This window comes from Capricornis sumatraensis, chromosome 9 (assembly GCF_032405125.1).
Source record: "Capricornis sumatraensis isolate serow.1 chromosome 9, serow.2, whole genome shotgun sequence".
In the NCBI taxonomy this organism is placed as follows: domain Eukaryota; kingdom Metazoa; phylum Chordata; class Mammalia; order Artiodactyla; family Bovidae; genus Capricornis; species Capricornis sumatraensis.
Genome location: NC_091077.1, coordinates 16,413,342 through 16,431,544, shown reverse-complemented (window position 1 = coordinate 16,431,544; position 18,203 = coordinate 16,413,342). Strand labels below are relative to the sequence as shown.

General features: G+C 59.5%; 1 protein-coding gene across 2 annotated transcripts; it reads right to left on the bottom strand.

Annotated features, from left to right (window-relative positions):
• Positions 1-1,006: 1,006 nt before the first annotated feature.
• On the bottom strand, positions 1,007-17,439 carry CAMSAP3 (calmodulin regulated spectrin associated protein family member 3). Of its 2 annotated transcripts, XM_068979440.1 has the most exons (19): positions 17,292-17,439; positions 10,051-10,304; positions 9,572-9,694; positions 9,388-9,483; positions 9,170-9,202; positions 8,240-8,287; positions 7,835-7,973; positions 6,880-7,019; positions 6,711-6,804; positions 6,563-6,617; positions 6,326-6,399; positions 5,931-6,000; positions 4,361-5,834; positions 3,065-3,204; positions 2,678-2,985; positions 2,254-2,353; positions 1,819-1,931; positions 1,620-1,738; positions 1,007-1,533 (listed from the first exon to the last, which is right to left on the bottom strand). In XM_068979440.1, exons 1-19 carry the CDS (start codon positions 17,437-17,439, stop codon positions 1,228-1,230), a joined length of 3,834 nt encoding a protein of 1,277 aa, XP_068835541.1. In that variant the 3' UTR covers positions 1,007-1,227. The 2 variants fall into 2 exon arrangements, with proteins under 2 accessions (XP_068835541.1, XP_068835542.1); XM_068979441.1 differs by lacking the exons at positions 8,240-8,287; positions 9,170-9,202.
• Between the last annotated feature and the right edge of the window lie 764 nt (positions 17,440-18,203).

Sequence of the window (18,203 nt, the reverse complement as noted above, 5' to 3'; positions counted from 1 at the left end):
CCCTGCCCTGCTTCCCATCAGCAGGTAGACAGCACCCCACCTCGAACCCTTCCTCCCTGGGCGAGGGCGGCACCCCCCCACCCTTGGGAGGTGACTAGTCTGAGAGCTTTGGAGGCAGGCAGGCCCTGACCACCTCTGTGATCTTAGCAAGGCTATTCTCTACCTGGACAGCAGCCAGAAGCCAGGCCTCGGCCCTGGGCCACAGCCAGGGCGTGGTCCTTAGTCCTAAGCTCTGGGAAGCCATTATCGGGCTCTAAGCTATTAAAGGATTTGAAGCATTCAGGGACTTAATCAGATTTGTGCCCTTAACAGGCCAGGCAGACTGCTGTGGGACCGGCTGGTGGCAGGAGGTGACTGGGGATGCAGTCATGGGGACAGAGAAGCGAGTGAGCAGGTAGGCCTTCAGGAGGCGAATGTGCAGGATCAGGTCACCCTGGGGAGGCTGAGGTTCCCCACTTGAGCTTGTGACATAGCTCCTCCACCTGAGACATCCGGGGGCCACGCCCAGGTGCAGCCTCAGACCTGGAGCTCCGATGAGAGAAACAGGACCCCCGGCCCAGAGGCAGTCTAGAAACGTAGGCAGGCGGCTGGGGGAGAGAAGATCAAGTTTAGCAGTTGGCCAAGGACCAAATGGCAGGAGGGGCCGATAATAACAGCCAGGCTGAGGAGGAAAATGAAACCAGTGGGGGTGGGGAGGGCTGGCCGGAAGCCCCAGGTGCCCAGGAGTTCAGCGAAGAGGCAGCTGGGAAGCGGCCACGGGGCCCTGGCAGGGGAGTCATGCCAGACCTTGGCAGGAGCTGCACCAGAGCCATCGAAGGGGGCAGACAAGAGGCTGGAGCAGGATCAAGAGAGAACTGGGAGACAGGAAATGGTTGGCGAGTGTGGGAAACCCTCTCCTGCAGAGACGTCCCCAGCCCCCCAGCCAGCCTCGGGGAGATGCCAGTAGTCTCCAGTAGTCTCCCTCTCTTTAAATTACTTTATTCAAGAAGGTGGGGAGGACAGACAGTTGGGGGGGACTGAGCTGAGCCCTGAGTCCCTGAACCTCCCAGCTCAGCCCCCACAGCAGGACGGGACAAAAATTAGGGGGTGGGGACTCCAGCCCCACCCAGACAAGGTTGGGGACAGACAGGACCCAGGAACACCGACTGACTGTACTCCGGGCTGGTCCCTGGAGAGGGTGGCAGTCGGAGTACACAGGGCCCGGCCTGCGGACCACCCAGGACGGGGCTATTTGGGGGTGCTGCTGCCCTTCTTGGGGGTGGTGGGCTTCTTGCTCTGCCAGAGGTGTCCCTGGATGGTGAAGGCATCCACACTCATGGACATGGTCTTGGCGGGGATCTGCGTGAAGCGCTTGCGGTCTGAGTTGTACTTGTAGATGCCCTCGACCATGGCTGGTGTGACCGTGCGGGGGCCGTAGCCCGCCAGCCGTGACAGCTCCTCTGTTTCTGCGGACAACGTGTACAGGGCCCGGAACTGGCAGCTCGAGTCACGGAAGAGGATCAGGAAGTGGTTGGCCTTGCTCTTCTCGATCTCCTGGTGGGCGGCAGACACAGTTAGCCAGGCCACCAGAGAACCCCACCTGCCCCCGACCCCCGCATAAAGCCCCGGCGAGGGCCTACCTCAAGAATGCGGTTCTTCTGTGGCTCATTCACCTTGCCTGCCAGGCAGCAGTGTGACAGGGCATTGTGGATGATGAACTTGTTGGACTTGGCACTCGGCTCCTTGTACAGCCGCGGACCTAGGGGGCAGGACAGTGAGCAGGGACTGGTGGGGGCCGGTGCTCACCACCCCGCCACCTCCAAAAGTCCCACCACCTACCCGTATACTCAGGCACTGAGGCCGGGGAAGATGCGTTGCTGCCATTGTCCCACTCACGTTCACGGCTGCCGGGCAGGCGGCTTGGGGACATGAGGCCAGATGGAGATGGAGCCCTGCGGGGGGAGGTGGGATGGGGTGGGGGTGCAGTCAGTGGTGGACGAAATCAGTATGCAGTGAGACCCCGCAGGGGTGCGCCCAGGACACGGCAAAGCAGGATGTATCCACAGATTCTGTCTATGCTCCTAAGTCCCTACAGGGCCAGGGCCAGCCCTGGGCACGCTGAACATGGGAGCAGAAAGGCGCATCCTTGGGTTCTGTCTCAGGTATGTGACCTTTCATCTCTGGTGCCATATCACACTCCTAGGTGCACACACACATGCACACTCCAAGAGGCCACCTGCCACATAAGCACCTGCACGTCCAGGCTAAACTCACCGAGACGTGGGCCTCTTCACGCCAAGGTTACCGGGAGCCTCGTTGGCCACCGTGGACAGAGACAGGGTGGACTGCGAGTAGATTTTGCTGAGCCGAGAGCCTGGGAGCAGAGGGTGCCAGGTCAGGCACCCCCTGCCAAACCCCCTTACCTCCACGTATGCCCGGGGGCCCGACCTGGCCAGTGGGAGAAGGCACATGGGGGTCAACCCTGCCTAAATCCCTCACCCTACACTGACCGCCCCCCGTCCCCCGTAAGCCAGGTTGTAGGGAAGCAGTACCTGACCTGTTAAGCTGTGGAGAGAACTCTGGGCCAGTACCCTTTACCCTGCTGTGGCTCCCACATCCTTCTGGAAGCCTTGATCCCCCACACCGCAGCCCTGTGTGTATACCCCAAGCCGCCCTGCTTGCCCCCGGGGGGCCTCACCCAGCAGTCCACGGGCTGGGCTCCGAGCCAGGGCCGAGTCATCACAGCAACCAGAGCGTGGCCGAGGGGCCCTCCGACCACCGCGGCCCGGCCCCCCACTCCCCGCTGCCCGGGGCCGCAGCACCTTATCAAGATCGTCCATCAACTTCAGCTGGGCCCGGCGTTCATACTCCAGCCGTGTGAACTCCCCCCGCCGGGGGCCCACCTCCTCCTCAGGGGGGGCCCGGGCAGCTGGGGCTGGGGTTGCAGCAGAGGCCGTAGGAGCTGTGGGTGCAGGGGGGCTGGGGGCCACCTCCTCCTGGGCCAGCCTACACACAGAGATGAACACAGTCAGACAGGTGGCTGGGTTGCCAGGGGCAGAGGTCCTGGGGCTGAGCTCAGCCTCACCTCGAGGCCTCCTCTTTCCGCTGCTCCTTCTCGGCCTCCTGCCACTGTTTCCTCCGCCTCGCCTCCTCTGCTCGCCGCTGCTGCCGCTCCAGCAGGCTGGCCCGCTTCTGGGCCATCTCATCCTCGGGCTTGTCTTCATCCTGGGGGCAGGCACCAAGTGTAGCTGGCTGTCCCTCCCCTGGTTCAGCTGGAGTCTGTTTCGACCCAGCCTGCCAGCCACTCGAATGTCCTTGAGTTTTTGTCATTGGTCTGAAGGCATCTGGTGGGTGCCTGCTGTGTGTGTGACCCCATGCTGGGTTTTGGGCACACAAAGGCCTCAACCCAGCTAGGACACAACACTGGTGAGCACACTGGTGGGGCAGGATCTATGCTAGTCTGGAGATGGCAGGAGAGGCTTCCTGGAGGAAGCAGCCTAGGAGAATGAGGTGGATTGAACTGGGTGGGGTTGAGTGGTGAGGAGTCCATTCTGGGGAGGGAACAGGAAGTGCAAAGGCCCTGAGACCAGAGAAGGTTGAGCAGGTGTGGAGCAGGGAGGCCAGTTTATTCTAGGGGCAAAGGGGAGCCACAGGAAGGTTTTAAATAGGGGAATGTGTGTTAGTCACTCAGCTGTGCCCGACTCTGTGACCCCATGGACTATAGCCTGCCAGGCTCCTCTGTCCGTGGAATTCTCCAGACAAGAATATTGTAATGGGTTGCCATTCCCTTCTCCAGGGGATCTTCCCGACCCAGGGATCGAACTCCAGTCTCCTGCATTGCAGGCAGATTCTTTACTGTCTGAGCCACTGGGGAAGACCACAGACGGGGGAGTGACAAGGTCCAATTTACATTTTAAATAAATGCTAACTGCTCACTTCACAGTGGCCAGGGATTGGTGTGTGGTGAGGGGTGGGCAGTGGAGACCAATCAGGACGAGACTGCTGGTGTCCAAGAGGTGCGGGACCAGGAAGAAGAGTGATTGGATATGGAAGAATCAAAAGAATTAGTAGGGCCATGCTGGGAGTGGGGAGGAGAGAACAGGAGGGAGGGGATGCTGTGGAAGACGCCAGCCTCATCTGTCTGTCTACCTGTTCCTGTTCATCTGTCCATAACCCACCCACCCATCCATCTACTGGGCCACCCCTGTCCATCTGTCTACCACTTACTTTCTATTCACCCACTACCCACCCCATCTACATGTCCATCTGACCGCAGCTTGTAGGTCTGCCTGCTCCCACCTGGCTAACCATCTATCTGTCTCTGTTCCCCTACCCACCTGCCCCCCCCCCCCCCCCCCCTGCCCGCTGCTCAGGTGCTTACCTTATAGAAGAAGCCCAGTCCGGTGCGGGGCTCTCCCTCTGAAGACGCTTCCTCCTCTAAGGAGTCCTCAGCCCCAGGGGGGCTCCCATCTCCCTCGTCCTCAGCCGCTGGCTCGTCCAAGCTGCTCAGTGGGATCTCGATGAGGCCAGGCCGTGCTGCAGGCTCCTCAGGGGGCGGCCCCTCAGCCAGGAGGATGGAGGAGCGCGTCTGCACCGGCACCTGGCTTGGCGAGAACTTGCGCAGGTGGGGAAGGCTGTCCACATCGTGTGGGGGAGTGAGCACCCTGGTCAGGGGTGCCAGCCGCAGCTCTGCTGGCCGCGCGTGTTTGGGGCTGCGGGGTGTGGGGCTGGGGCCGGGGCTGGGGCCCGGCCCGTGGCTGCGCCGGGCAGCTGGGGCGCGCCGGGCGGGGCTGGGGGATGCAGCTTTGGGGCCCGTTGTGGGACCAGGGATGACCCACGCGGCGGCAGCAGGAGTAGGGGCAGCCGCGGAGGGCTCGGGTGGGGCCAGGAGCCGCTGCTGCTGGTCTGTGAGCCTCTGCATGTCCCGTTGCAGAGAGTTCAGCGCTGCGCTCAGCTTGCTCACTGCCCGGTTGTAGTCCCCCAGTCCTTCGGGGGGCACCGGGCCCAGTTCTGGTGAGAAGGTCACCGCCTTTGGCCGTGGGGACGGCTCACCCTGGCCCTCACCCGCTGGCCGCTCTCCGCCAGGGGCCGGGCCTAGCTCTGCCTCCGCTTCCCCACCGGCCTCCCGGGGCTGCACCTGCAGGAAAGCATTCTTGCCCAGTCGCTGGCGGTGCTTGGCAAAGATGGCTTCAATCCGTCGCTTCTGGGCCTCAATGGCCCGGCGTTTCTCCTCTAGCCGGGCTCCAAGCTCACTCATCTCCGAGCTCAGGGCCTCCGGTGCCCCTGGGGTAGCCACCGGGGACCCGGCCTCGACCTCGGCCTTCACCAGCTGCTTCTTGCGTTCAGCAAAGCTGGTCATCTTCACTTCAGAGTTGCTGGCTGCTGGGGACGAAGTTGCCACCTTTGGGGAGCCCTCAGGCAGGGCTGGTGGTTTTGATACCTCCCCAGCTGGGCAGGGAGCTGGTTTTGAGGGGCCCTCGGGGTGGGGCAAGTAGGCAGGTACTTTGGTGGGCCCCTCAGGCAGTGGTTTCAAGGCGCCCTCCGGTGGGTAGGGGGAAGCCAGCGGCAGTTTGGAGGACCCCTCGGGGGAGTGGAGGTAGAAGCTGCCATCGGCAGCCCCGTCTGGCAGCAGCCGGGGCTCGGCACTGTGGATGATCTGCAGGGCCTCCTCGATGGTAGGCAGGTCGCCAGTCTCCGGGGGTGGCTGCGCGGGGGTCCGGGCTGGCACAGGGCGCTGGGGACCCAGGCTGTCTGAGCTGACGGAGCGCAGTAGGACGGGGTCTCCCATGACAACATCCACGTCGCTGTCCAGGCCAAAGGGGGTGCTGAACGACACGGCCTGGGAAAGGGGACGGCTGGGCGGCCGGAGGGAAGGGTCAGCCCCTGGGACAGGTCCAGGCCCCACTCTGGCCCCTCTGACTCCACTGCCCGGGCCCTTTCGATGTGCTCACCTGAGCTGACGGTTCCAGGCTTTGCCGAGGGCCTCCATGTGGGACATGGACGGGGAGGACTTCAGCGAGCCTGGGGAGGGGTGATGAGTGGTCATTCTGGGGTCACTGGGGACCCTGGGTGGGGTGAGCCATGGGGTGTCAGTGGGTGAGTCACTGATGGGGCATTATGTGGATGGATAGCTGGGGGCCACGTGGTGTCACTAGGGGGTCCTTGTGAGCCCCTGGGGAGGTCACTGTGGGGGCCAGTGAATGTCACCAAGGAAGTCATTCAGGTACCAGACAGACCCAATGGAGGGGTCACAAGGTGCCCACATGAGGTCAGCAGAGGCAGTCTTTGGGTGCGGGTGGGGGTGTGGGGGGCGGATCTCCAGTGACAAGCCCTCCCCTGCCCTCACCTGTGGATCCTCGGAGTGGGGACTGGGGGCCCCCGGGTGACAGGAGTGGATGGCGGAAATTGAAGACAGGAGAGCTGCCAAGACAGGTGTGTCAGCCAAGGTCCCCCCGCTCCCTCCCCACCACCCCACACCCCGGGAGTGGAGACCAGAGTGCCCCCCCACACCTCCCCTCTAGCTGACCCAGTCAGAGGAGGAACCTGTCGTGGCTGGGAAGTCTCCACCTGCCAGGGGATGTACCTGCTGCCGCTGTTGTTCTGGGGAGTAGAGGCCTCTGTGGCCTGGGGGGAGGCGGCTGCACACAGAGCAGAGGGTCAGGCAGGGCTTGGTCTTCTCCCCACCATCCCCCTCAACCCCACCCCACCCCAGGCCCAGGGCCAGGCCTTACCGTGACCATCAGGCAGATCCTTGACCTGCACAAAGTCGGGTTTCAGCACCTCGAAGCACATGAACAACTCAGCCAGCAGCACCATCAGGTTGACCTGGAGGCGAGAGGCAGGGTCAGCCACCTGGACCCACAGCCCCGGATGCCCATGAGGCCCACGAGGTAGCCTTACCTTGAGGGGCGGTGGGACATAGAGAAGGTCCTCCAAGGACAGCGGGCAGCCCCGAGGGAGGCGGGAGGCACAAAAATCCTGCACCAGCTGGAGGTTGTACAGGCTGTCTGCCACAGACATGGGGTCCTTGAGGCATACCTCTGTAGGGACAGGATGCCTGGGTCCCTGGCTCTCCGGGAAGGAGGACAGGGTCCCAGCACACAATATACACGGACACCTTCGACTGATGAGCTGAGCCGGGCCCCCTTCATAAGGTGGGTGTCATGACAGGCTGTCTGTCCCTCAGGTCTTTGCATCTACTGTCCTCACCGCCTGGAATGCTAGTCCCCCTAGAACTCAACTCAAATGGCTTCTGACTACCCAGCACCTAACAAAGTACCTAACATCCAGAACATTCCTCGAGATGAACTTATGGTTCATTCTCTCTCAACTACGATGTGAGCCGCCTGAGGCCAGGGGCAGGTCCGTATTGTTTTGGTTGGATCTCTTGGTGCCTACAATAGGATCTGGCACACAGTTTGTACTCTACTCATATTTGCTGCAGGACTGAATTATGGAATCAAACAGTATGGCTCAGATGGGAAAGAATCTTCTTGCAATGCAGGAGACCTGGGTTCGATCCCTGGGTTGGCAAGATCCCCAGGAGGAGGGCATGACAACTCACTCCAGTATTCTTGCCTGGAGAATCCCATGGGCAGAGGAGCCTGGTGGGCTACAGTGGGGTTACAAAGTGTCAAACACGACTGAGCAACTAACACTGAATTACTGGCAGCACAGAGAGGTTTAGACACTTGGGCAAGGTCACACAGCTCATTAATAGAAGAGAGAGGTTCAAACTCAGGTCTGCCAATCCTGGGAGCTACACTTAAAATCTCTGCGATACTCTGGAGACAGGAGCCAAGGCCTGGGCGCCAGGCTCGTTGGGACAGGATCTGGCTCGGACCCGCTCACTCACCCTCAAGTCGCAAGAGCTGGGGGCAGTAGCAGTGGATTGTGGCAGCCAGCGCAGCCCCACTTGCCAGGTCCTGGAGGCTGGTCACCGTCGGAAAGCAGGGGGCGCGTCGGGCCACTGCGCGGTCCTTGCGATATCGAATCTGCGGGTGGGAGCCGTGTCAGGTCAGAGGTCGGGCTGGCCTCCAAGTCAGCGGTCATGCAAGCTGTGTGGGGAGGCCTGGGGTTTCTACCACGAAGGGGCGTGAAGCCAGGGGGCGTCCCAGAGCCAGAGTGGGAGGGGGGCCAGCCTAGAGCAGGGTGGGGAAGGGCAGCAGCAAGAGGCAGAGGAGGTGTCCGAGAGCAGCCAGGCCAGCAGCGGGGGCTGGGGGCAGGGACTCCTGAGACCCTGGAGCGGGGGATACATTACCATGGGGGGTTTGCTCCCCGACTCCTTCAAACAGAAGGCAATTGCGTGCTGGGGGGGAGAGGAGCAGCCGTCAGCAGGGGGGGAGGGGTGCTGACTTGCTGGGCCCCCAAGCACACCTCTGGGATGGGGGACGGCCCTGACCCCTGTCCTGAGCCCTGGCCGTCCAACTCCCTGGCTGTGCTCTGGCCGGCTTTGGGGACCCCAGCACCTCCCAGCATGGAGGGACCCAACAGAGCAGCCTCTCATGCAGGAAGTCCTCCCCCACCCACAAAAGACCCAGGCCCCGGCTGGGGAGGGGATGCGGAGGAAGCAGGTAGGCAGGAGAGGAGCCCCCGACCCAGGCCCTAGGGTGGGGGGAAGGAGGAGGCCCTGAAGTGAGCAAAGGCAGGGGCTTCAGCCCAAAGCACCCCCACCCTCACCCCACTTGCAGTGGTCAGTTTCCCCTTGTTGCACTTCAGGGATGGACACCCCAGTGCCTCCAGAGCTGGGAGCAGGGAGCTGTCCTTAGGGAAGCTGGAGGCTCAGTTAGGAAGGTTCCTCTCCCCTCTTTTGGGTCTGATGATCTTCCTCTTGGCCAGAGGGGTCTTCTCCCTGTGCCCTGCCTGCTGGGGTCAGGATCCATGGGTCTGATGGGTTGGGGTCCTCCCTTCAGAAGCCCCAGAGGTCTCCCCACCTCGGCTCAGGTGGACAAGCCTCTGGATTACTGGGAGGGGAGTCATGTACCAGGGGAGAAGTAAGAGCAGAGATGACCCTCCTGCCTTGGTTCCCCAAAGGGCTTCCCTCTGTCCCCCAGGGCTGGGTCCCACTTCCTTTGCTCATAACTGGGAGTAGGGGAGAATAGGAGAGGGAGCGGGACAGGCAGGCAGAAAGAGACACACAGACAGCGACAAGCGGGGCAGGCAGACAGGGCAGAGAGACAGCCCCACTTACAGGAACCAGCTTCCAGTACCAGCGTGTGGGACACTGATGCCAGAGAGGCAGAGAGGAGAGTGTGGCAGGAGTGGGCAGAGGCAAGGGGGCAGAGAGAAAGAGAGAGTCACTCCCAGCCCCCCCAAGAGCAGGAATGGCCTCGAGGCACAGCCCCGACCTACCCATCCAGCCCTCAAAGATCCGCCCCTCCATCCTTCCAGCCATCACCCCAGCCTCACCGAAGGCTGCGCTGGGGCCACCCCATCTGCAGGGGCTGCTGGAGATGCTCTCTGGGCTGCTTCCTGCTCCGTCTTCTCCTGCAGCCGCCGGATGGTCTGCGGAGCAGGGAGAGGTTAGCACTCCAGTCACTGGACCAGTCCTGGCCACCTCCCGCACCCCCATCTTGGCCCAGCCCCCACCTACCGTGTCTACCCAGAAAAGGAGCTTGTGCTCCAAGCTGGCTAGCGCCAAGGGACCAGGCAGTGTCTTTGTCCACTCGAAGGCGAAGGCAACCATGAGGGCATCAATGACAGCTAGGTGGGCTCCCTGTGGGGGCAAGGGCTGAAGGGTGAGCCCAGAGCGCAGGTTGGAGGCCTCCAAGGGAAAAGAAACAGGAAAAGCCTGGAGGTGGGAGGGGCTTACAGTGGGACGGGCTTGGGAAGCAGGCCAAGCTTGAAAGGGAAAGTTAAAGTCGCTCAGTGTCTAACTCTTTGCGACCTCATGGACTATACAGCCCATGTAATTCTCCAGGCCAGAATACTTGGAGGTCACAAAGTAGGCCTTAGCGATCTGGCGTCCAGAGTAGCGCCTTTTTGGGAGGTGCCTGACTTGGTAGGAGGAGCCAGGCATGATGGGCGGAGCCTTGGTGGGGGAGGGACCTTGTTTGGTGGGGCGGGGCCTACCATGAGGATAGGCTGGTGCCTCAGGTCCGCCTCCTGCACCGGGCGCTCGGGCAGCGCGGGCACTGTGCCCCTCCGTGCCAGCAGTGCCAGAAGCGCAGAGGGGTTAGGGGGTGCTTCGAGCTGAGGCAGCGCCTGGCGCCAGGCCCGGCAGTACAGCTCGGCCGAGAGCAGCAGCCTTGTCACCGGGGGCTTCACGTGCTCCTGAGCGTACTGATCCGTGTAGAAGGGCTCCCACAGCTCCGAGGGCACATGCTCTGCGGGGGCGGAGTGGAGGTAATGGCAGGGTCAGGGCCACGGGGCACAAACCCCCATACTTGCAACCCCATGGACTATGTAGCCTACCAGGCGCCTCTGTCCATGGAAGTATACAGGTAAGAATACTGAAGTGGGTAGCCATTCCCTTCTCCAGGACCCAGGGATCAACCCAGGGATCGAACCCGGAACTCCAGCATTGCAGGCCGATTCTTTCCCGTCTGAGCCACCAGGGAAGCCCTTACATACAATTACTACTGCCAAGTCTCTTCAGTCGTGTCCGACTCTGTGCGACCCCAGAGACGGCACCCCACCAGGCTCCCCCGCCCCTGGGATTCTCAAAGCAAGAACGCTGGAGTGGGTTGCAAGAACGCTGGAGTGGGTTGCCATTGCCTTCTCCAATGTATGAAAATGAAAAGCGAAAGTGAAGTCGCTCTGTCGTGTCTGACCCTCAGCGACCCCATGGACTGCAGCCTTCCAGGCTCCTCCGTCCATGGGATTTTCCAGGCAAGAGTACTGGAGTGGGGTGCCTTCTCCATTACATACAATTACATGGCCCCAATTAAAGCAGGGGATGGGAGGGATGTGGTTGGGGCAGGTCTGTACCAAGGAGGATGGCACCAAGATGGGAGAATAGGGGAGCTGGGCTAAGACGAGAGGCGCAAATGTGGAGGAGTTTCCCAGAGGAAGAGATGCCGGTGTTTCTGGCAGGGGGATCTGCATACAAAGGAGAGACGGTGGGACGGAGCACCATGCCTAGAGGAGATGGCGGGCTCTTGGACCCAGAGTGGAAATGGAGGTCAGATAGGCGGGGTCTTGAAGCCACGCCTCTCGCCTTCACCTAAGAACAGCAGTGACTAGAAGGGTTAATGGACCTTCCCGGTGCTTCCCCTTACAGCAACCCTAGGAAAAGGCAGCCTGGACACGCGTGGTAACTCCGCTTTATAGATGAGGAAACCTAGGCACCAAGGCCCCACAGCTCACCGAGGCTGGGACTGGGGGACTTCGCTGGTGGGCCAGTAGCTAAGACTCCGCACTCCCCTGGTTAGGGAACTAGATCCCACATGCCGCAACAATATCCAAACAAATAAATATTTAGAAAAAAAAAAAAAAAAAGGTTGGGACTGGGATTCAAACCCAAGTCTCAAGGAGACTACACCCTCAGAGTGGAGGCTGGAGGTGGGATGAGCTGTGGAGCAGGGGGCTGGCTGGAGGGGCATAGAATGGAGGAGGGGACAGACTGCAAACACATTGAGAGGGGTGAATGGCCTGAACTTGGTGACTGAAGGGAGGGGGTGGGGGGAAGAGAGGCACCCAGAGCCCTCTCTGGATGGGGAAAACAGGCGGGAGAAAGAGGGTGTTGGCTGAGATGGGGGTACAGGAGGGCCTGGGACTTAGAGGCAGCCAGGGAAACTCTGAAAGAGAGGGACAAGGTAAGACGAGGAGGCTTGAGGAAGCCCTGGGGGAGGGGGGCAGTAGCAGAACCCCAACCAAGTGGAACCCAAGGGTGAGGAGGAGAAAAATCAAAGCCACCAGGAAGGACTTGGGAGGTAGAGAAGGAGGATCCTGCCCTCCTGGGCCTTCCCGGGAGCCCCAAGTCTTATCCCAGTCAGAGCTGCTGCTCTGTGCACTTGGGTTCTGCCTGTGTTGGAAGAATGTGAGGAGGCGGGATTGTACTGTTTAGAAACATTTGAACGTGATATACCAGGCCTTCCTCAGGTGCCTGAATTCACAGCAGTGCTCCCCTGGGGTCCCGGCCCTCAGCTACCCTCAGCTACAAGGACCCAGGCACCCTTGCCTTCAACCCCTCCCTGGCCCCCCTGATCTTTCCCCACCCCTTAAACTCACACTTGACCTTCTTCCCACTTAATACCCAAACCTTGCAAAGAGCTGGGCCATCTCCCTGACCCTTGAAGGAAAAGTTCCCCAGAGCGAGAGATTATATTATGTGAAGTCAGACAGAGAAACACAAATATCAAACCCCATCGCTTGGAATATGTGGAATATTCCATATGTGGAAGCTAAAAAAATGATACAAAGGGGCTTATTTACAAAACAAGACTTACAGACACAGAAAACAAACAGGGTTACTAAAGGGGAAGTGGGGAGCGATTAATTAGGAATTTAGGATTAACATATACGTAGTACAATGAACTAGATAACCAACTAGGACCTACCGCAGAGCACAGAAAACTATACTCAGTGTCTTGTAACAAGCTATACTGAAAAAGAATCTGAAAATGAATGTGTGTGTGTGTGTTCAGTCGTTCAGTCATGTCCAGCTCTTTGCAACCCCATGGACTGTAGCTCGTCAGCTCCTTTGTCCATGGAATTTTCAAGGCAAGAATCCTGGAGCAGGTTGCCATTTCCTACTCCAGGGGATCTTTCCGACCCAGGGATTGAACCCATGTCTCCTGCATATCCCTCATTGACAGGTGGATTCTTTACCACTTCGCCACCTGGGAAGCCTATATATGTGTGTATAACTGACTCACTTTGTTGTTCATGTGAAACTAAACACAACATTGTAACTATACTCCAATTAAAAAAAAAGTAAAAAGAGTTCTCCAGGTTCTCTTTCCTTCCACCCTACTCCCGATCCAACCCCTCCCCATCCTCCCCATCCGTTCCTTCTCTTGTAGCTCCCAGCCTTCCCAAGGCCAGCAGTGGCCTTCCAACGCCCACTATCTTGCCTGGGCTCTCTGCCGAGCACCTCCTTCTTTGGGAAGTCTTCCTCCCTTTGGTGTCTCCCAACATCCTATCTCTTTTCTCTTTCTCCCACCACTCAAGCCTGGCTGCCTGCCTCCATGCCTTTTCATTGCTGGGCTCCTGATAGCTCTGTCTGAGCAGCCCTGTCAATGGACATGCTCTCCCCACCTCCTTCCCACCGCAATGATGGCTTCCATAGTCATCTGAGCACTGCCCCCTGCTGCAGCCCAGGCATTGCCCCTAATCCTTAGCATCTTTCTCCTTCTCTCCTCCCATCACAGTGAGAGAACACCATCCCTCCTTCTCTCTCCCCACCTCCAACATCCAGCTGCGACTCACTGGGCTGCAGCTCCTGGCATCCCCTGAAGCCAAACCCTCCTCCCTCCCTCTCTAGCTCCAGGTTTCTTTCCTGCTCTCATCAGCAAAATGAAACAAGTTTCTTTCCTGCAGGACTTGTCAGGGCCTTGAAGATGACAACTTGAGCTGGAGCTACTGATGGCTACTGTTTACTAAGGGGCTTCCGAGGTCAGGGGCTTCCCAGGTGGTGCGGTGGTAAAGAATTCACGTGCCAATGCAGAAGACACAAGAGACGTGGGTTTGATCCCTGGGAGGGGAAAATCCCCTGGAGGAGGGCATGGCAACCCACTCCAGTATTCTTGTCTGGGAAATCCCAGGGACAGAAGAGCCTGGTGGGCAACAGTCCGTAGGGCTGCAAAGAGTCGGACACAACCAAGCACTCACAATGTTTATCAAGTACTTAGGTTATACTAGTGTGTCTTTGCTGAGGCACAACTGGGATTTGTGATGATGTGTGTTTAGTGGGGCTCTAGGTGTGGGGAATTGGGGCCGGGAATGCTGTTCTGGGCATTGTAAAATGTTTAGCAGGCTTCCTGGTCTCTCCTCGAGAGCTGAGAAGAGCACTATCATCTCTAATAGTGACAACCAAAGATATTCCCAAACACGGCCCCTAAGTGACAAACTCATCCTCGGTTGAGAACTGCGGCTCTATGCTATTTTTATTGGCTCTACGCTATGTTTATCGGAGCACTTAATACTGTCCAACAGGAATAGAATACGAGCCACACAAGAAGTTTAAATTTTTCTATTGCACCGTTTAAAAAGCAGCAAGGAGTAACAAGACCTTATAATATATCTCACCCTATATATATATATTGGTAATATATATCTTAGTAACATATCTCACCATATATATATATCCAAAATATTATTTCAACATGTCAACATAAAAACATTATTAATGAGATGTTCACATTTTTTTCCTCACACAAGTCAGATCAGCCACATGTTGCTCTTGAGAGTCCGTTGGACTGCAAGGAGATCAAACCAGTCAGTCCTAAAGGAAATCAACCCTGAATATTTATGGGAAGGACTGATGCTGAAGCTGATGGCAAAACTTTCGCCATCTGACACGAAGAGCCGACTCACTGGAAAAGACTGTGATGCTGGGAAAGATTGAGGGCAGGAGGAAAAGGGGGCGACAGAGGATGAGATGGTTGGACGGCATCACCGACTCAATGGACATGAGTTTGAGCAGCCTCCAGGAGATAGTGAAGGATAGGGAAGCCTGGTGTGCTGCAGTCCATGGGGTCGCAAAGAAATGGACACGAGTGAGTGACTGAACAACAGTATGTTGCTCGTGGCTACCACACTGGACAGCACGGCTAGCCTTTGGGCCACCCTCCCGTGTGCATCTGCTCATGGCATTCCCCTTCTTTTTTTAATTGGAGGATAACTGCTCTACGATGTTGTATTGGTTTCTGCCATACACCGTGAATCAGCCATAAGTATCCATATATCCCCTCCCTCTTGAGCCTCCTCCCACCCCCCTTGCTCATGGAATTCTTATGAAACTTATCCATGGTACAGGTGGGAAAACATAGACCCAGACTTGGCCAAGATCAAAGAGCTAGTAGAGGGTGGAGCCGACAGGACCCTAGCTCCCTAGAGCATCACAGGGAAGTTCTGGCAGCCTGAGGGACTGCACGTAGTGTTTCCCAAACTTGTGTAAAGATGGCACCCTTCCTTATCTTATCTCTGAGCTCACTGTGGAGCCCACTAGCCTGCATTCCTGCCCAACCTCCTCAGGCCTGTGCCCCGGGCCACCAGAAAGACCCCTTCCCCCTAGCCATTTTTCCCCAGAGGGGCAACTGCATAGCTGATCTCATCTTGTCAGTCCCCAAACACCTTCCCCGGCTCCCCAGGGCCCTTAGATCCCCACATGTGGCCTGAGAGGACCTCTCCAATGGCACCAGACTCCCTCATCGTCCCCAGCCACTCCTGGGCACAGCACAGAGAACTCCCTGTGGGTCTCCTCCCCCTAGAAAACTCCTACACACCCTTCAAGGTCCAAATGCTCCCTCCTCTAGTGAGCTGTCTGTCCTCTCTACCCCCTTCCCTGGAAGACTTCTAGGATTTCCTCCCCCAGCCCCTCTGCAGGGCTGGCAGCCCTCTTCAACACTGCTTGGACATCACCGGATTTATCACCAGAAGAAGCAACGGTCTGGTTTCAGGGCCCATCATCCTCTCTCCAGAGTTCATCCCCATCTTTTCTGTCCTGAGGGCCCAGCACTGGCCTGGCACCCAACAGGCATCAGTAAAGAGTTCCAGAGTTCACGGATCAAGCAGGGCTCTGCTCACCACTTCCTGCTTAGAGCCTGGGGTCCCCCCTTCCTCAGTCCCCCTCTGTTCAGAGAACATGGGTGAGGGGACAGACTGAACTTGACCCTCCGGGACCATATCACACAATTTGGGGGAGCTGAGTCAGTGAAAACAGAACCGGGTGAGTCAGGGCATCCTCCCAGAGACCTGACTCTTCTTTCTGCAAAATGGAATAGTAATTTCTCTTTGGTCCCCTGGCCAGAGGACAAATAATATTATCTTTAATAAAAATACCACCGGTCATGGCAGCAGAAACAGCGACATCCACTTAGTGTGTACAGTGGGCCAGACACAGAAGAATCCCATGGTCTGTCTGTCTCACCTTGTGAAAGATGGAACTAGGATCCCACTCACCCCAGCACTGCCCTGGGGCTTAGTGGACAATTGTGAAGTGGATAACAAAGTGAATACATGCTTTCTTTTACAGAGGACTCAACAGAAGCTTAGAGAATTGGGTTAATTCGGCCACATTCTGGGGGAGCATGGCACTCAACCCAGCTGATTCCCAAAGCTGAGTCCTCTGTGGCCTCCTAACTTGGGATGCCGGGGACTGGGGCAGGCTGGGCTCTCTCCCTGCCAATCCTTCCTCTCTTCCTCAAGCAGGTATTTGGGGGTGGGTGGGCCCTAGAGTGGGCCCTGCCTGGGAGACTGCAGGGAAAGAGACTGGGAGAAAAAGACAGGCTCAGGCAGAACCAGGAGACAGACGGACAGCTGTCACCAAGACCCACACCCAGAACAGGTTGATCTGGGAAGGCCACTGAAGGGGGGATGGGCTGTGCTCAGCTGGTGCCAACACCAGTGGGCAGGACCCGTAGGCGGGCAGGGCGTCCCCCCAGAAGGCCCAGACCTTAATTAACTCCTCTTCCCCATGGCCAGGCCCTGACTCCTGGCTCTGGCATAAGGCCATGACTGAAACTGCCTTGGGCCTCAAATCCTAGGGATGTACCCGCATCCTCCTCCCCCATGGGGTGGCCCGAGGTCTCCACCATGTGGGTCTTGGGGAGGAAGTGGGACAAGGCCCCACACCTGGGCCCCCACTCCCGGCGATCATGGATAAGCCATTTCCCTTCTGCCGGGCTCGCCCGCCTCCTGAGTAAAATGGGGCAATAAGTCACAGCTGCCAGCCGCCGGCCGGGGCCATGGAGGCGAGAGAGGGGCTTCCTGGAGCTCCCTCCGCCGCCCGCAGCGCAGGCAGGGCCGACGCGGGGTGTGTGTGTCCGGCCTGGACAGGGGCGGGGGTCCTCGCGGGCGCGTGATACGAGGGTGCAAAGGGTTGGGGGAGGACGTGTCAGAGGCGAGGCTCGCCCTGGGGACCCCACTCGGCCCACAGACCCTGCCCGGCTCACCTGGGGACCCGGACGCCCCGGTCGTGGCGCGGAGCTGGGCAGCCGGCCCCACCCCCACCGCGCTCCCGCAGCCGCGCGGGCAAAGTCCACCGCCCGGGCCGAGCAGGAAGCCCAGAGGCCCGGCGCCGAGGGGCCCAGGCCCGGGGACCCCCCCGCCCCCGGCGGCCGGCGCTATTGTTCCCACGGTCCCGGCCTCCCCAGCGCGGCGCCCCGCCCCCCGCACCTGCCGCCCCCCTCTTCCCCTGGCCCCGGTACCTGCGCCCCCGAATGCGGCCCGCAGCACCCACGCCAGGCTGGCCGCCGCCTTGGCCCGCGAGAAATCGTACTGGTCCAGCGACTTGATCTCGGGCACCAGGAAGGTCCTCCGCAGCGGCCCGGGCCCCGGGGGCGCCGCCTCCACCATGGCGGCGCGGGGGCTGCGGGCACCGGCTCCGCGCTCGCTCGGGCTGGGCTTCGCCGCGCTCGCACCCGGGCCGGGCCCGCGGCCGCCACCACAGCCGCCGCCGCCACCACCACCACCACCGCAGGCGAGCCAGGTGCGGCCGCTCGCGCTCACGACGCTGCGTCGGCCCCGCCCCGGGGCGGAGCCCAGGTGCGCCCCGCCCCCGGCCCTGGCCCCCTACCCGGTCCCCTCGCCTGACCCGGTCCCCTCGCCTCGCCCGGTCCCCTCGCCTCGCCCGGCCCCTCGCCGCCGCAGGGTGGGGCGGGCCCAGACTGCGGTGGCGGCTGGGGAGGCTGCCGAGGAGTGTCTGTGTGTGTGCGCGCCCGCGCGCGCTTGTCTGTGTGCGCGCCCTGGGGAGGATGAGGGACCCTCGGCTTGCGGCGTGGGAGCCGGCACAAGTGTTGTTCCCTTAGATGAGGATGTGAGCTTGTCATTCCAGCCCTGGAGGCAGCGCGCGCGTGGGTGCACCTGTTTCTCATTGTGTCTTGGGAGCGTCCAAGAACGGGTGTCTGTGTCCGCACCAGTGTGTGGTCTCTGCAAGTTTGGGTGGTGCACGAGTGTGTTTGAGGGTGTCTGCATGTGCATATCTGTGTGACTGTGTGAAAACGCGTGTGTGTGTCCTTGATTTTCATGAGTGTTGTGTTTTCAAGGATCTATATTGTGTAGGTGCCCGTGTCCTTAGAATACAGGAGTATCTGTGTTTTGTCATTGTGCTTGTGAATGTG